The following is an 18,431-nucleotide window of genomic DNA, read 5'->3' on the forward strand; positions in this document are numbered from 1 at the left end:
ACGGAGCTAGGGGAGGCGGTCACCCTACTTCTCTCACGTCCCTGTCCACCTTGCGCCTCAGCGGAGCCTTAGGTAAACAAGCCAGGCTCCCAGTCCCCAAGGACGGCCTTCACCCCAGACCCCAGGAGGAGGCGTCTTGGGCCATCTCGGGAAGACTAGCTTGCTCGGGAGGGGCAGATCACGAAAACGGTTCTTTAGGCAGTGTCACTTCTTCTCCACTGCCAGCCACCCAATTTAGGCGGCTCCATCCCTCCCGCTGTCATGGATATGCAGCAGGATGCAGAGAGCACAGAGCTGTGATTGGCACGAGCTCACAACGGGCTTTCCCGCTCAATCTACTCAATTTCCAGCAAGGGACAGGCCCTGCCCATTGGGGTTCGCCGAGGCCTCAAACGCGCATGCTGTCAAGGGAGCAGCTGCGGGGGCCCGCTAGTGGGGACAAAGACGCAGCCACCGGGGCGAAAGCTCCGCCCCGCAGAGGGTGGGCCTGCGGCGACCGCGAGCTCAGAGTCCGGACTTGTCGCGCAATCTGTCTCCTTCGGTTCCACCCCAACCTAGCTGGACTCTCGGTCCGGTCCCTGCCCTCTGGAGACTCAGCCATTAAAGTTGAGGTGGGGGGATGAGGATGTGGGCGGCGTCCAGGTAACTCTGCGGGGCCCTGATGCCTTCCCTAGAGCCAGCCATCAGGAGTAACACGATGCGCCCCCACATCACCGAACCCAGAACCTCAGTGCTTCAGCACCCCTTCCTCGACATGAGCTCCGCCCAATGAGGAGAAGGGTCTTCTCCATTGGCCGGTGGTGGTCCCCTATCCAATTAGAGAGGCTAACGGCCTTCTCTCGTCTGGTTTAGAAGGAATCGCCGGGGGAATACAGGCCAAACTACAATTCCCGAGAGGTAGCTGGGCTCTTGGGGGGGGGGGGGCCCTGCGTGTTCACGTGACTTCCTTCTCGCGGAGACCGAGTTACGCGATAGGCCTGTGAGGGGGCGGGGCCCGGCGCCTGTTCGCCGTGTTAGTGGCCAATCGGCAGCCAGGCAGGGTGGGTGCGCGTAGGGGGCGGGGCCGGGCGCGCGGCAGGGCGCGAGAGCGCGCCCGCGGCGGCGGTGGCGGCGACTGTTGCGGGGCGGCGGGGAACATTGGCTAAGGCGACAGTGGAGGCTTAGGCACCGGTGGCGGGCGGCTGCGGTTCCTGGTGCTGCTCGGCGCGCGGCCAGCTTTCGGAACGGAACGCTCGGCGTCGCGGGCCCCGCCCGGAAAGTTTGCCGTGGAGTCGCGACCTCTTGGCCCGCGCGGCCCGGCATGAAGCGGCGTTGAGGAGCTGCTGCCGCCGCTTGCCGCTGCCGCCGCCGCCGCCGCCGCCGCCGCCTGAGGAGGAGCTGCAGCACCCTGGGCCACGCCGATGACTACTGCAAACTGTGGCGCCCACGACGAGCTCGACTTCAAACTCGTCTTTGGCGAGGACGGGGCGCCGGCGCCGCCGCCCCCGGGCTCGCGGCCTGCAGGTGGGTGCCGGGCCAGGCGGGACCGTGGAGCGACCCCGCTTCTCGCTCGCAGGATCTCTCGCTCCCTCCCTGTTCCCTTGGATGACCGGAGACCGATAACCCTGTGTGTGTGTGCGCGCGCGTGTGTGTGGTGAGTTAAAAACGGATTTAAATCGCTGAGGAGGCGTGTGGGTCGCTGCGACGTGGAAGTGGTGGCGGGCTTGGCTGGAAGCAAACTAGTGGGGAACTCGACTCCGGGACGATCGGGGTTTGGAGGCCCAGGGTCCGGGCTGCTGCCCAAGTGGCGTCTGGTTGTCGCTGCTTTGCCAGTGTGTTGCAAGGAAAATGTTGTCCCTGTGAATTGTTAGCGCACTGGGTTTTTCATCTATTCTAGGTCGTTTCTTGAAATTTTAGTTTGAAAGATGCTAATTTTTCAACGGTAGGACCCCTCTAAAAATCAGGCACGTGTTTTTTTTTAAGTCTACTTTGCTAGAAGAGTAATGCTTTCGAGTTAACGTCCACTCGTGCAAGTTTATGACCCACAATTAATTCGAAGTGTAACTGTAACGGGACTTTTCTGGAAACTGGATTTCCTTACTTGAATAAAGTGTTCCGGAAGATTTTTTTTTTAATAGTGGGTTGCTTTTTTCATAATTTTCCTAGAAAGTTCTAGAAGTCGATTTTTATTTAAAGAAAAATCTCTCCTTGGAAGATATTTTAAAGGAAATCTTGAATTGGGAAAGCTGGGCACCATCATGCTTGCAGGTCAGACCAATCAGGAAATAGAAACAGGATGACTGGGGACTTAGAGCTCTTTTGTGACCTGGTTTGGAATACTGTGGTTCATTAAGTTCAGTTTCCTTGTTACATATGCATACGAACTTCAAAAAGGAAATGGATAAGAGTAATCCCTATTTTTTCTTGCCTGGTATGAGGTGAATTTCTTAATGTTCATGTTTGATGTTCAGTAGACTGTTCTGTAGAGTTGCATTGAAAAACATACCTGAACGTGAGGCATGAGGATTCTCTAGGCGGTACTTATTTTATCGGTCCTTTTAGTCTTCATATGCTAGATGTCTTTTTCACTGTAGTACATAATTTATAATAGTTATGTGTTGGCTGCGTTTATTTTCAATTCCATTAACATAATTTGAGCACCTATTACGTCGAACCACTCTTACGGACCCTGTAGTGTTATGATGAGGCAGAGGACTGAGGCTTTTCAAGGAGTTTGGGAAATAGTTGGAGGAGACACATAGTCCAAGTAATAACTGTACTACTAGGAAGTCTGTGAATGGTGATGCATTTTATAGTAGAGGAAGAAACAGGAAAAGTGGCATTTGTGGAGAGTGTAGCATTGAATTGTATCTAGATTATCGGGACTTGAAAGAAAAACAGCTTGTTTGAGTATTTTTATTGTAAAAGATAAACAGTTGATGATGTCAGCAAATTTTATTGGGCACAAACTTGATTAGAGCATATATACAAATATATGATCGATAAGGGTGTTAACCACACATATGAATAATAAAGGAATTGTGTGACTACATAAGTAGGAATTGTATATACAACCAAAATACTGAGTAACATTTCAAAGCTATGAAAAAATTTTTAATGATCTTTACCATACGCAAAAGCCATTTTGATATTAAAATAGGTCTAAAAGGAGTTATCTGTAACTTGATTTATAACTGAAATTTCAAAAGGTAAACATCAGCAGTTTTATTTGTCACATGAAGTCCACTTTAAAATATTTTAAGCAGGTAATTTTTTTAAAGTTTTTTTAATATTAAGGCAAAATACATATGAAAAAACAAACCTTCTTAAAGTGAACAATTGAGTGCATTCAGTGTTGTGCAGCTACTGCTTCTGTCTACTTCTAAAACATTTTCTTCATCCAAAAGAAAACTCAGTACCCATTAAACAGTTGCCCCATATTTTTCCTTCCCTCCTCCCAACCCCTAGTAGCCACCAGTCTGGGATCTGTTTCTATGGTACCTCTTCTAGATATTTTATATAAATAGGATAATATAATAGTGACCTTTTGTGTCGGACTACCTCATTCCTTTCTATGGCTGAATAATATTCCATCCTGTGTGTGTATAAAGGAACACAATTTGTTCACCAATTGATGGACATTTGGGCTTTTTCTACCTTTTGGCTATTGTGAATAGTGCTGCTATGAACACATAGCAATTAATTTTGAAATTCTGTTGAGGATGTGTTATATATTCACAGCTAAGTTTTCAGAATTACTTGTTCACAAAATAAGTTTTCATTTTACTAAGCATAATTATGAGTATGTAGTTTGAAGGAACAAAGTGGATTCACTGAAATGATTTTAGGATAATATATGCAGTAAAGTGGAAAATAAGAATAAAATTGTTAGTAGAATTCAGATCCTTGCTGGGTTATATCAGTGTGTTTGCCGAACTTATTTTTGGATTCTCTTCCTCACTGGAATGGAAGTTCCTTGAGGTCGGGGATAGTGTCTGTATCTTTTTCAGTTATATTATCAGTGCCTAGCTAGCACAGTGCCTTTACATAGTAGGCACTATATATATAATATATAACATATATTATATATATAATACATATATATTTACATATATAATGTATATTTCATATATAATATATAATGTATTATATACATTATATACTCATATACTATATATAATATAAAAAATGCATATAATTATATATAATATATGTAATGTATATAATACATATTATATATAATATATATTTTATATATTATATATAATGTTTATTATATATTTTATATATTTTTTTTCTTTTTTGAGGCAGGGTCTCGCCCTGTCGCCCAGGCTGGGATGCAGTGGCGTGATTTCAGCTTACTGCAGCCTCGACCTCTGGGGTTCAAGCGATTGTCCCGCCTCTGCCTCCTGAGTAGTTGGGATTACAGTGGTGTGCTGCCACAGCTGGCTACCTTTTGTGTTTTTAGTAGAGATGGAGTTTCACCATGTTGGCCAGGCTGGTCTTGAACTCCTGACCTCAAGGGATCCTCCTGCCTCAGCCTCCCAAAGTGGTGGGATTACAGGCATGGGCCACCGCACCCTGCCCAATATATATATTTTTAAATAGAGATGGAGGTCTCACTATGTTGCCCAGGCTAGTCTGGAACTCCTGGGCTCTCCTGTGCTGGCTTCCCAAAATGCTGGGATTACAGGTGTGAGCCACTGCACATAGCCCCAATATTTTGTTAAATAAGTGAATAAATAACACCTAAGTTTTGAATCATTGCTCACTGCTCTTTCGTGGTAGAGGAAATTGATGAGAATTGTTTCAGTTCTTTGGCTTTTATTGATGAGTTCCATAAATTAGATCTTGGTAATTTGGGGCTGCAGTGGTTTTACATCTCTGAAGGTTTGGGAGTACTTGTATCACAACTAAATTTCCATACAGTGAGAAGATTTTTGAAAAATAGTGAGGTAAGTGGATAGAGAGTGAGGACAAGCCAAGGGCTGAATTTAGTGAATGTCCTAAGCAAGCTTGTTAAAGTGAGAATTAGATGATGTGAGATGGACTTGATAACGCTTAATAATGTTGTATGTTGTATACATTTGTGACTGACGACTGACTTTTTAAGACTACTGTTTGCGGGGTATTTTGAGATTTTTTTCCATTAAAGAAAATTTAAGACCCTAGAGTCTTCAGCTTTCTTATTTATTTATATTTTTAGACAGTCACATTTAGTAGTGGGGGGTTGTATACCAACTTTAGTGACGCTAATGTTAATACATTATAATAACTCTCTACCATCAGACCAGCCTACCTTGTTTTTTTAAATATGACAGTGCTATCTCTGATTTCTGCAGTTAAAAATGAACTAAACTTTTTTTAACATTCTTTTACTTAATATCTAGCTCTAAATAGATGATATACCTCAGTAGTAAATAGGAAATTTAAAATAGGTACATGTTTAATGTATTCCATTAACATTGTTTGCCATTATAAAGGGCAGCCTCTGGTACTCTATTTTAGTGTAGTGATTGTATATCTCTAAGTTTGATGTTATAATAATCTGTACTTTGCAAATTCAGAGTTTCATTCTCAGGGTTCATTACTAAATATTGACTTTCTAGTCCTGAATGAGAGTTACTGGAAGGAATGTGCTATATACTATGTGTAGTATCTTATCTACTACTGTTTTTTCAAAGGGGAGAAATATCTTAGATACAATATGTATTTTTGTAAGAAGTTTACTCGATGATAAGATATGTGTAATTTTTTTCAGATATTCCTTTAATACACAACTTTTTCATATGTCAAGTTGAGGAACTATTCCTAGAAATTGTCTTAGAATTTAATCTACAATGTTTTTACTTTGTTTAGTGCTTGGAGATGTGATCCAATTTACTGTCTCTTAAATAATTTTATTTTCTCACTTTTCAGTTTTTATTGATCATTTTTAGTCAAGGTTTTTGTTTTATCTTGTGTAAATGAGATAATGTATTTAAAGCACTTAGCACAGTCCTGGTCCTATTTAAGTGGTGGTAACTAAAATTTTTTTAAACACGCAACCCCCCCCAACATTTCTTTAGAAACACACACACACACACACACACACACACTCTAATAGGCTAGTTTTTACTTCCTTCTCTTTGCTAGACCCTTCTCCACATGCTAAATTAAAACATTGAGAGATAGTAGGGCATTTACAAACAGCATTTTAAAAAGAAGAAAAAAAGAGATCAGGGCAGATGAGAGATTCAGCAATTTAAACCTTACATGAGTTAGAATATTTGGTCTTAAGACATTTTTATCTGTTTAATTCTAGTCTTTTAAATGTTACTTACCTCTTATATTTTATCAAATACTGAAAGTAATACACTTTTAATTATATTTTTCCACTTTCTTGAATTAAGTTCTTAGTACAATGTGAAAGTTGGTTGATTTGCCGAACATTTAAGTATATAATTGGATATTTAAATCAGTATGAAAAGGAGGAAGTTGGTTGGTTTCTTGTAGAAATTTAATGGTGTGTTTGTACAGCCCATTAGGAACTGTAAAGGAGGTTTTGGATGCTTAGTAGCTTTATTTTCTTACCTTAGGCCAATGTTTTCTGTAGAGTTGAATGTAGTGAGAATATGTATTAGACGACTGAGTCGATAATAAATATTTTAACATTTCATTTGGAAGAATACAACTCTGTTTCTTTGACACATTTCCTGATGTTGAAGGATGCTTCTGGGGGTAACTGGCAGAATTTTGTGGTTTAGATTAGTGAAAAAATGTGTTTCAGCAAGTATGGGGAAAAATCGAGGAAAAATTTCAATGTCATGTTTTTGTTAAAAACATTCATCATTGCAAGAGCTATTCCTGTACTTTCTTAGGTGTTCCTATTTGCCAATCCAGAAAGGATACTTTGGCATATATTCTTAACTATTAGTAGAAGTAATACTGTAGTAGTTTTATTAGGTGTTATAAAAGTTAAAACTTGGGTATTATATACATAGCCAAGAAGTTGTGGGGGTTAAGTAAGGCCTGTATCTTAAGCGTTCAAGATAATAATTTAAAGTAAGCTGTAGAATCAACTTATAATAATGACTTGCCTTTCTTTGGCAACCAGTAAACTTTGCCTAAAGTTGTATTTGTTTTTATTGAAGGCATAGTCCAAATTCTGCTTTTGAGGTTTGCTCTATATTTATTTTTTAAATGAAATGGAATCGTAAGGACATTTTTGGTGAGAAAATGTAGTATTACTTTTTCTTCAGAGAAAGTCATAAATAGTGATATATAAAATGGGGACCTTTTAAGAGAAGTTAATGAGTTGTATCACTGATTTCCCTCTCATTATTGCTAGTTGAGTAGTAGATAATTCAGTATGGTAATGTTTTGTTTTAAATAAGAGGTGAGGTTGAAGAAGCCATAATATAGTGAAGGCAGTCACATTGCTCTTAAAAGATAGGAAACCTGAGTAGGTTGAGCCTCATTTGATAGTAAGCAGTCGTTTGCTCACAGCAGTAACATAAATAAGGAAGGTGTTGTGTAAAGCTGTCCTGGTGGGTCAGGGGAGTAGACACAGCAGACTTGGCAGTAGGCCTGGCTTCTAAAACAATATCCAAGTCATCAAATTTGCCCAGGCATGCCATATGAGGTTCAAGTAACAGTGGAATTTAGGAGGAGTGAGTTTGTTCAGGGAGGCTTAGGAGAGTCACAAGCAAGAGCAAGCTTTTTTAAGAGCCATCATTTAAACTCAAACGTAATGTGGGTCTGCATATATTTTGGCATTTCTAGTAATGTTTACGTAATTATATTGTATGACTTTCACCTGTTGGCAATTGGGGCTCTAAGATTTAAGTAACAGCCTATGAATTGCTAGTTTACCAACAGCTGAAATTTAATCTTTGGGACAGTTCTAGTTAATATTAGTTAATATTCATGTGTGAGGCTGGGCGCGGTGGCTCACACCTGTGTAATCCCAGCACTTTGGGAGGCCGAGGCGGGTGGATCACCTGAGGTCAGGAGTTCGAGACCAGCCTGGCCAACATGATGAAACCCCCGTCTTTACTAAAAATACAAAAAATTAGCTGGATGTGGTGGCAGGCGCTGTAATCCCGGCTACTTGGGAGGCTGAGGCAGAATTGCTTGAACTTGGGAGGTGGAGGTTGCAGTGAGCTCAGATGGTACCATTGCACTCCAGCCTGGGGGACAGAGTAAAACTCTCTCTCAAAAAAAAAAATAAATAAATAAAAGGCTGGGCACGGTGGCTTACGCCTGTAATCCTAGCACTTTGGGTTGCTGAGGCAGGCGGATCACGAGGTCAGGAGTTCGAGACCAGCCTGACTAACATGGAGAAACCCCGCCTCTACTAAAAATACAAAATTAGCGGGTGTCGTGGCGCATGCCTGTTGTAATCCCAGCTACTCGGGAAGCTGAGGCAGGAGAATCACTTGAACCTGGGAGGCGGAGGTTGCAGTGAGCTTAGATCGCGCCATTGCACTCCAGCATGGGCAACAAGAGCGAAACTCTGTCTCAAAAAAAAAAAAATGTGTAAAAAGGAACTACAAGTCTATGAAAGCCTGAACATCGCAGGTATACTAGAGAAGTAACCTGAAGGCTTCATTTTCTTTTCTTTTTTTTTTGAGATGGAGTCTTGCTCTGTCTCCCAGGCTGGAGTGCAGTGGCGCAACCTCCACCTCCTGGGTTCACGCCATTCTCCTGCCTCAGCCTCCTGAGTAGCTGGGACTACCGGCCTCCCAAAGTGCTGAGATTACAGGCAGGAGCCATTGCGCCCAGCCCGTCATTTTCCTACATAATGTACAGTTTCAGAATGTCTTATGTTACAGCAGCAGGTGAGAGTTTTGCATTTTAAAATATGTTTTTCAGTGTCTTAATATTTTGTGTTAATTTTGTATTTATTAATTTTCATCAGCTTTGCTGTTTAATTAGAAAATAGGATTATTTGACCTCTGAAATTGGATTACATTCAGGTTAATTCTTTTCTCCTAAAACTTTCAGTAAGTTGCTTTGTATTAAATGTAAAAATGTGTCTAAAAGCATTTTTTTCTCCTCAAGGTAATCACTGACTAGAACACTTTAATGGACTGTGAGTTGTACTTAAATGTAAATATTTTTCGGTATTGCTTTAAAAAATCTTTCAGTAAAAATTGTTAAAAATGGCATTTAGAAAAAAATGACATTCAGAAATTGTTGAAGCTAGATGATGGGTATGTGGGGGTTCACAATAATATTCTCTGTTCTTTATATACGTTCTTAAATTTCCATAATAAAAACTTTAAAAAATGACATTCGAAAGCTCTTCAAATTCTTTAAGGTACTAGATTAGGATAGGAAAGATATTCACTTTTAAAAATAGCATTGTGAAGGCTATAGGATTTGTTGTGTGTAGTTAAAAAAAACTGGCTTAACAAATTAACAGAAAATAAAAATTAGCATGATATGTCTGATTTACAAAAGTCATTTCTCCCTTTGATTATGTAGTGTTAACAGTGAGATGGTGGGTTAGTGGCGCACGTAAATAGGAAGTAAACTGATCTTATGCTTTTGAGTAGGTGCTTTAACATTTTAAAAATATTTTCTAATTATATGACGCTAGAAAAATCCATTTATTATCTAGTGATTTAAGGGCTTGAAATTGTTTTTAAAACTTTAATGTTTGATCATGTTGCTTGTATCTGTCAGTCTGATGTTAAGTGTTTGTCATTTCTATGAACTTTTCAGTTTATTCATGATGAAAAGAAGCTAGATAACTTGTTCATGATTTTAAGACTACATTTTTAATTTTTAATCTGCATTTTTAATAATTGGTAGAAACTCACAAAAATAGTAGACATAAGTTTTTTTATTTGTGAACATTTTAGAACAAACAAGGTCTGAAATTTGTATTCTACATCTTGTCATTTGTGAGATCATATTGAATACTACAGTTTTTTGTTTTTTTTTGAGACGGAGTTTCGCTCTTGTTGCCCAGGCTGGGGTGCAGTGGTGGGATCTCGGCTCACCGCAACCTCTGCCTCCCGGGTTCAAGCGATTCTCCTGCCTCAGCCTCCTGAGTAGCTGGGATTACAGGCATGCGCCACCACACCCGGCTAATTTTGTATTTTTAGTAGAGGCAGGGTTTCTCAATGTTAGTCAGGCTGGTCTCAAACTCCCAACCTCAGATGATCCTCCCGGCTTGGCCTCCCATAATGCTGGGATTACAGGCATGAGCCACTGCGCCTGGCCAAATAATAAAGTTTTAATCTTGTCCTTTACATAAAAGATATCTTTGGGGAAAATATAGAAAGTTTAATCTAAATTTTACTTATTTTTTATTGCACATGAAAGGTTTAAGGAAATTTGATAGCTCCTCTGCTCTCAACACTTCTTTATAGTTTTCACTTTCTTTCAGTAAGGGTAGTTCAAATAACACTCAAGAAAAAAGATGGTCAGAAGTTGTTGAGGCAAGATGATAGGTATATGGAGACTCTGTACTTTAGGTATATTTGAAAACTTCCATTATACAAAGTTTTGAGGACTTTTTTTTTTTTTTTGAGACAGTCTCGCTCTGTTGCCCAGGCTGGAGTGCAATGGCGCGATCTCGGCTCACCGCAACCTCCGCCTCCTGGGTTCAAGCGATTCTCCTGCCTCAGCTTCCCGAGTAGCTGGGATTACAGGCACCTGCCACCAAGCCCAGCTAATTTTTGTATCTTTATTAGAGACAGGGTTTCACCATGCTGGCCAGGCTGGTCTCGAACTCCTGACCTCAGGCGATCCACCCGCCTCGGCCTCCCAGAGTGCTGGGATTACAGGCGTGAGCCGCGCCCAGCCTGAGGACTTTTTTTTTGTTTTTGAGATAGGGTCTTTCTCTGTTGCCCATGCTGGAGTGCAGTGTTGTGATCACAGCTTACTGCAGCCTCAACCTCCTGGGCTCAATTGATCCACCCACTTCAGTTTCTTGAGTAGCTGGGACCACAGGTGCGCCACCATACCTGGCTAATTTTTAAAATTTTTTGTAGAGGTGAGGTCTCACTATGTTGCCCAAGGTGGTCTCAAACTCCTGGATTCAAGCGATCCTCCCAGCCTTGGCCTCCTGAAGTGATGGCATTAACAGGCATGAGCTACCGCACCCGGCCTTTGAGACCTCTTAACCATGAGCCAGAGCAAGAAATACATTTTGTTTCAACCCAACACACACGTACATGTTTATACACACAAACTGAGATAGATGTTTCATGTAAAACAGTGTTTAGCTTTACTGCATGGCATTACTCTGACATTTTCATTACATAAAAAAATTGTCACAGCTCACTAATAGATCACTTACTACCTTCAGTTTGAAAAACTGAGCTCTAGGAGATGGTTTCATGGTTCTGATTAAAACTGTTAGTACATCGAAGCTGGGTGCAGTGCCCTGTGCCTGTAGTCCCAGCTACTTGGAAGTATCTCTTGAGCCTAGGGATTCTAGACCAGTCTGGACAACATAAGGATACCCTGTTTCTTAAAAACAAAAACAAACTGTTAGTGCATCGAGTTGTTCTTATTATTCAAACTATATTTCCCACGTCTGTAGTTCTTTAATGTGTTAAACTTCAAAAATTGACTTAGCTTATTGCTATCCTTTTATTGGGTTAGTTGGCTGGTAAATTTTGCCACTTCCTGAAAATGACTTTTGTTTCCCCCCTTCTCTCTGCCCTGTGGCCAAAGTCTTGGTCTCCTTCCATTTGGATTTGTGTATTAATAGTTTTCTCTTCGTATTTTCTCCTAATTCAGTTCTGAAAGTCATAGTTGAGGTTATCTTCAATTCCCACTCCTTTTTGTCTGTAACCTGCCTTTCCTCACAGTTTTTCATTGTGCTCCACCATTTTATATCTGTTACTTCAGATATCAAGCTCATCACCTTTATTCATCTCTTTTCAGTCCCAGTGTGAAACCTTTCCTTCCATCCATTTTGCTGATCTGCTGTCAACGTGTTCACCAAAGACTTTTTCTTTTGTGAGACAACTTATTAACAGATAATTTTGATGTAGTACTGAGCTAGGTCTGGATTCTAGATTCATTTCTGTTGCGAATTGTGTGATACTGCTAAAAAGCATAGAGTTTCAAGCTAATTCAGTCCTTCCATTTTACAGGAGAGGAAATTGAGACTCAAATTGACCTGCCCAAGGTCATTTAACTGGTTAATATCAAAACAGAGACCCAGGACTTCAGACTCCTAGTCCTTTGGTCTTCTCCAGTAAGTTGCTTAATTTTTGCTTGAAAATCCTACATTTCCTTCTTGTGGATTAAAAACAAGAACAACAACAACAAAAATCCTACAGTTCTTTTTGCACAACCTATAATTTTGATCATTTTGTAACTTTTTGTTTGTGATACATTAGATAAATATTTAATCCAGTGTTGTTGAGTACCTATTATGTGCAAGGTATTTTTATGTGCACTATCTCATGATAACCTAGAGAGAGGTATTATTTCCATTTAGCGCATAAGGAAACAGAAATGCAGATGGATTTGACCATCTAGAAAGTGGAATTAGCTGGTATTTGAACTTTGGTTTTCTGACCTCAAATTTTGGGCCCTTTCTGCTATGCCTGCCTCTTGCCTTGCTATTCTCAGAAAGAGTTTAAGTACAGAAAGACTCAGTTTTTCCTATGGTGAAAGCAAGGGTCATGTTGGGCATATGGAATCAAACATATATGAGTCATGTCTTACAAATTACATGTGTTCCTGTGACTAGATTTTCTGCTTTGGGCTCAAAATAGCTACTTGAGGGTTGCTTCTTATTCCTGCCTGCTCTAGGAAATTTTAAAGGGTAGCAGTGATACAGTTAGACCAATAGAGGGTACTGTATCGCTATATCGCTAACTGTGCTAGGCCCAAATTTAGCTCTTTTGGGCCTTTTCTCTTTGCTGCTTTGTGGATCTGGAGGTCAAGAGGTGATATCATTTTAGGTTTTAAGGCAGTTTACTCTAAGGAGGAATTGGCCTTTGTCTTTGGCAGCCCCCCCCTCCGCCCATGTTGTCTTGATTAGGGTCTGATTTGTCATCTTGCAGGCTGTTTTGCTTTTAAAGGTTAAAGCGTTTAGATCTGTCGTCAAAATTGCCCTAAACCGGAATGAGGAAAAATTCAGAATTTTAAAAATGCTCAATAGTCAGGGTAGTTTCATTTTTCAAGGTTAACATTTTGCTTTCACATGTTCAAAAAAAAAAAATGAGTACTATTTATTTGATTGAATTTAGGATGCAAGGAGAACTACCTTCTATAGCCACTAGGACTGATACACATTTTTTTCCTTGATATTTTGACCAATTTGCCATCTGCCATTTATTCTTCTCTCTCAAGATCAGTACTCTTTTCGATTTTCTCTCTCTTTTGTACATACCCAGTTGTCTCTGAGTTTCACCAGAACTCTCCCTTTGAGAGCAAAGGCAAGAAAGCTCTTTTGTCATACATGTTACCTAGTAAATGTTGGCTGATCATGGTTTTAGCACTTCTGTTGACTTTTTAATCATCTGATTACTATTTGAAATAAATAGTAAAATACTCTTAATCTTCTAGTTTAAATGTATGCAAAATAGTTATATTTGGATTGATATTTGCTGAGGGGAAGGAATGAGACACGGATGCTGGCTTCACACAGCTCTTTTCTTTTTAAGAGTGACGAAGGACTTTTCCAGAAGCCTTCAGCAAACTTAACCTTGCGTTTCATTGACCAAAACTGGGTTACATTCCCTTTCCTAAATTAGTTACTGGTAAAGATGAGCAGAATTATTCTTAGCCAACCAGACCTATGCCTTGGCCTGAGGATATGGTTGGCTTCCCCAAAACACAAGGCTGCATGGGAGAGGAGTGGATAGAAGGATAGAAAATCTGTTAGGGAGGAAGAAAGAGAAAATGGATGCTCGGAGGGGGTCAACCAAAAGAATTGTCTGTGCTTACTATCCACAGTATTCTAGCAATTGAGGGACTTAAAAAAATTTTTTTTTTTTTGAGAGAGAATCTCACTCTATTGCCCAGGCTGGAGTGCAACCTCTGCCTCCTGGGTTCAGGTGATTGTGATGTCTCAGCCTCTCAAGTAGCTGAAGTAGCTGGGATTACAGGTGTGCACCACATGCCCAGCTAATTTTTTTTTTTTTTTTTTTTTTTTGAGACAGAGTCTCACTCTGTCACCTAGGCTGGAGCACAGTGGCACAATCTCTGCTCACTGCAACTTCCACCTCCCAGGTTCAAGTGATTTTCCTGCCTCATGCCTCACAAGTAGCTGGGATTACAGATGTGTGTCACCGTGCCTGGCTAATTTTTGTATTCTTAGTAGAGACAGGGTTTCACCATGTTGGACATGCTGGTCTTGAACTCCCTACCTCAGGTGATCTGCCTGCCTCGGCCTCCCAAAGTGCTGGGATTATAGGCATGAGCCCCTGTGCCCAGCCAGTTGAGGGACTTTATAATGTAAACCTGACTTTTGTTATGCAGTTACTTTCTCTGGCACTTGCTTTTTCTTTTGCTTTGTCAGAGTCCTTGGGGATGGGCATGGGAGTTGATAGAGGTGCCAAGAAAGAGAAGTATGGCTATTGATCCTGGATTAATAACAGTGGGGTTGGTGTCTTGATGGGTGGGAGATCTGGGACACAAAATTCATTTTTGTTGTGTGGTTCAGGTGGAACCTGATGATTATGCAGACATACAGAAGCATAAAGACAGTGTCAAATCTGATTTGTCAAAATTGAGATAGTAAAGTGTTTTTTAAATGCTTATTTTATTTTATTTCTTAAAATTTATTTTGAGACAGGGTCTCACTTTGTTGCCCAGGCTGGAGTTCAGTGGCTCAATCATAGATCACTGCAGTCTTAACTCAGCCTCCCAAGTAGCTCAAACCACAGGTGCTTGCCACCATGCCCAGCTAATTTTTAAAAATTGTTTTTGATAGAGACGGAGTCTTTCTGTGTTGCCCAGGCCAGTCTCAAACTCCTGGGCCCGAGCAGTCCTCCCACCTTGGCCTCCCAATGTACTGGGATTACAGGTGTGAGCCACCATGCCCACGCTAAAAATTATTTTTAAAGTGCTTTGTTTCATTCTTTCGAAGGCTAATCTGAAAGAAACTAGCTGTTGTTAAAGGATAAAATAGAAGAATATGTAGAAGAAGAGAAAGTAGTAACCAGAGGGGAACATTGTATGAGATCTTAGAGTAACTGAGCTGGAAGGGACCTCAAGAAAGTCCCCTTCCATTAAGTGGGTAAATATACTAAATCATTTAATCTTTTAATTAAGTTTTGTTAAGTGTCAGTATTATTATGTGCCAAATACTGGTAATACAAATTAAATATAATTCAGTCTATTGGAGTAGACATGTAAATGACTACAACAATATTAATATAACAGAGGTACGGAGAAGGGCCTCTGAGCATATAATGACACAGATTAACTCTGAATAGAGAGGTCAGAGAAGAGTACAGTTGAGCAGAATCCAGTGGGATGAGTTCACCAGGTGGCTAAGGGAGGACATAACATTTCAGGCCAGCCGATTATCACACCCAAAGACAGGTTAAAGAGCATGGTCCTTTAATTTGGAAAGTGGAAGATCAGGATTCTGTTGTGTCCAGATGTGGCTGGAGAGGGACAGACTATTATACTGTATTGAGGAGTTTGGATTTTAGTTTGAAGACAGCAGGGAGCCATTGAAGGATTTCAAATTGGGCAGAAATGTCACATTTGTAGCTCCATCACTCTACTATACTGTGGGTAATAGATTGAAGAAGACAGGAATGGAGGTGGGGACACATGTATTTGAGAAATGATAAGGGTAGAGCAATGAAGACGACAAAGTGGGAATAGTGCTCAGATAGATTTACAGGAAAGAAATCAATAGGACCTGGTATCCATTGAGTAAGGAAAGGGAAGGAGGCAGGATTATTTCTATTTTTCTAGTTTGGGTCAATTGTGGTAGGAGAATTAGCTTTGGAGGTGGGGAGGGAGAAAGGTGATTCATTTTAATAAAATGTGCTATTACAAAATATCTGTGGAAATAGTGGTGAACAAGACATGGCCCTTGCCCTCATGAAGTGCACAGTCTAGTAATTATTAATGTAACTAGTGTCATGAAAATATAAAGTGCAAAGTATAAAGTGCAATGAGAGTATATAGTAAAAAGGAGTTCAGTTTTGTGTATGTCTAGTTTGAAGCATCTGTAGATTTATTAGGCAATTGGAAATATAAGTGTAGAGCTCAAAAGAGAAACTTGCACAAAAGAGATTTGAAAGTTATTGGTCTATAGATATTGATGATAGTTCAAGTCATGGGCATGGATGAAGTCACTGCAAGAGAGTGTGGATTATAATGTGAAAAGGAGGCTGAGAACAGGACTCTGGAAACAACAGTATTGCAAGGATGGCAAGGAGAGAAGTCTGAGAAGATGCTGTCACAGAGTTAAATTAGACAATCAAGAGAATGGTGTAGGGAAAGCCAAGGTAGAAGAGGGTTTTATCTATTTCAACAGCTTTATTGAGGTAAAATTGACATTTAATAAACAACATATTTAAAGTGCATAGTTTAAGTTTTGACACATGTAGAGACCCATGAAACTTTTACCAGATATAGTGAACATATCCACGACCCCCAAAAGAAGTTTGTTTGTGTGCCTCTGTAATCACTCCCTCCCATACACCTTTCTCCCTTTTCCAGACAACCGCTGAACTCACTAGAACATTTATATAAGTGGAATTGTAAAGCATGTACTCTTTTTTTGCGGGGGTTGGGTGCTGACTTCTTGTCATTGCTATTTTGAGATATGTCCATGTTATTGAGTGTATCAGTAGGTCATTAATTTTTATTGGGGAGTAGTTGCCATTATGTATGTATAGTACAATTTATTTTATCCATTCACCTGTTGATGGACTTTTGGATTGTTTCCAGGTTTTGGCTGTTACAAATAAAGCAGCGATGAATATTCATGTATTGTCTTTGTATGGACACATCTTTCCCTTTCCCTTGGGTAAATACCTAAGAATGTAATGGTTGGGTAATTTGGTAGATGTACATTTAACTTTTTGTCTATTATTATTATTATTATTATTTTTGAGATGGAGCCTCACTCTGTCGCCAGGCTGGAGTGCTGTGATGCATATCTCGGCTCACTGCAACCTCCCAACTCCCTCGTTCAAGTTGTTCTCCTGCCTCAGCCTCCCGAGTAGCTGGGATTGCAGGCACACGCCACCATGCCCAGCTAATTTTTGTATTTTTAGTAGAGACAGAGTTTCACCATGTTGACCAGGATGGTCGCAATCTCCTGAGCTCGTGATCCACCCGCCTCAGCGTCCCAAAGTGTTGGGATTACAGGTGTGAACCACTGTGCCCAGCACATTTAACTTTTTAAGAAACTGCCAAACTGTTTTCCAAAGTGGTTATATCATTTTAAATTCCCACTAGCAGTGGAAATACATATTTTGACATCCTAACCAACATCAGGTTTAGATAGTCTTTTTAATTTTAGCCATTCTAACAGGTGTGTAGTGGTATCTTCTGTAGGTTTAGTTTATATTTCCCAAATAACTAATGCTCTTGAACATCTTTTTATGTGCTTATTTGCTATCTTTTTTGGTTAAGTGTCTTTTTAAGCTTTTTACCCATTTAAAAAAGCTTTTTATTTTGAAATAATTAATAGGTCCACAGGAAGTTGTAAATAAAATGTAAAGAGGTTCTGGGTACCCTTTACTCAGTTTCTCCCAACGATAACATCTTGCATAACTATAGTACAATATTGAGACCAGGAAAATGACACTGGTAGAATCCACTGAACTAACTCAGATGTGAACAATTTTACATGCACTGATTTGTGTGTGTTTATGTGTGTAGTTCTCTGCAGTTTTATCATATGTAGATTAGTGTAACTACTACCATGATCAAGATACAGAACTGGGCCAGGCGTGGTGGCTCACGCCTGTAGTCCCAGCACTTTGGGAGGCTGAGGCTGGTGGATCACCTGAGGTCAGGAGTTTGAGACCAGCCTGGCCAACCTGGTGAAACCCTGTCTCTACTAAAAATACAAAAAATTAGCCAGGTGTGGTGATGGGCGCCTGTAGTCCCAGCTACTCGGGAGGCTGAGGCAGGAGAATGGCGTGAACCCGGGAGGCGGAGCTTGCATTGAGTGGAGATTGCACCACTGCATTCCAGCCTGGGCGACAGAGCGAGACCCCATCTCAAAAAAAAAAAAAAAAAAAAATTAGCCGGGCATGGTGGTGGGCGCCTGTAATCTCAGCTACTGGGAAGGCTGAGACAGGAGAATCGCTTGAACCTGGGAGGCAAGGGTTGCAGTGAGCTGAGATTGGGCCATTTCACTCCAGCCCAGGTGACAGAGTGAGACTCTGTCTCAAAATAAAATAATAATAATAATAATAAAAAATATAGAACTGTTTCATCTCACTAACTTCTTTATAAGCACATCCTTTTCCCTCCCTCTTCCCCAACCCAGTCTCAAATTCCTGGCAACC

The 18,431-nt window shown here is 40.6% G+C and overlaps 1 protein-coding gene across 9 annotated transcripts in view; it reads left to right on the forward strand.

The window, feature by feature from the left end:
• The first annotated feature begins 1,050 nt into the window (after positions 1 to 1,050).
• Positions 1,051 to 18,431, forward strand: part of NFATC3 (nuclear factor of activated T cells 3) — a 147,846-nt gene continuing 130,465 nt past the window's right edge. For 6 of the 9 annotated variants that reach the window (XM_034940512.3, XM_034940508.3, XM_063597674.1 and 3 more), the window contains exon 1: positions 1,066 to 1,503. In XM_034940512.3, coding sequence (XP_034796403.1) covers positions 1,401 to 1,503 — 103 coding nt within the window. In that variant the 5' untranslated portion in view covers positions 1,066 to 1,400. Of the gene's footprint in view, positions 1,504 to 18,431 lie in introns of all 9 variants that reach the window. The other 3 variants (XM_034940507.3, XM_055100358.2, XM_034940509.3) reach the window with 2 other exon arrangements.

This window comes from Pan paniscus, chromosome 18, assembly GCF_029289425.2.
Source record: "Pan paniscus chromosome 18, NHGRI_mPanPan1-v2.0_pri, whole genome shotgun sequence".
NCBI classification, from domain to species: domain Eukaryota; kingdom Metazoa; phylum Chordata; class Mammalia; order Primates; family Hominidae; genus Pan; species Pan paniscus.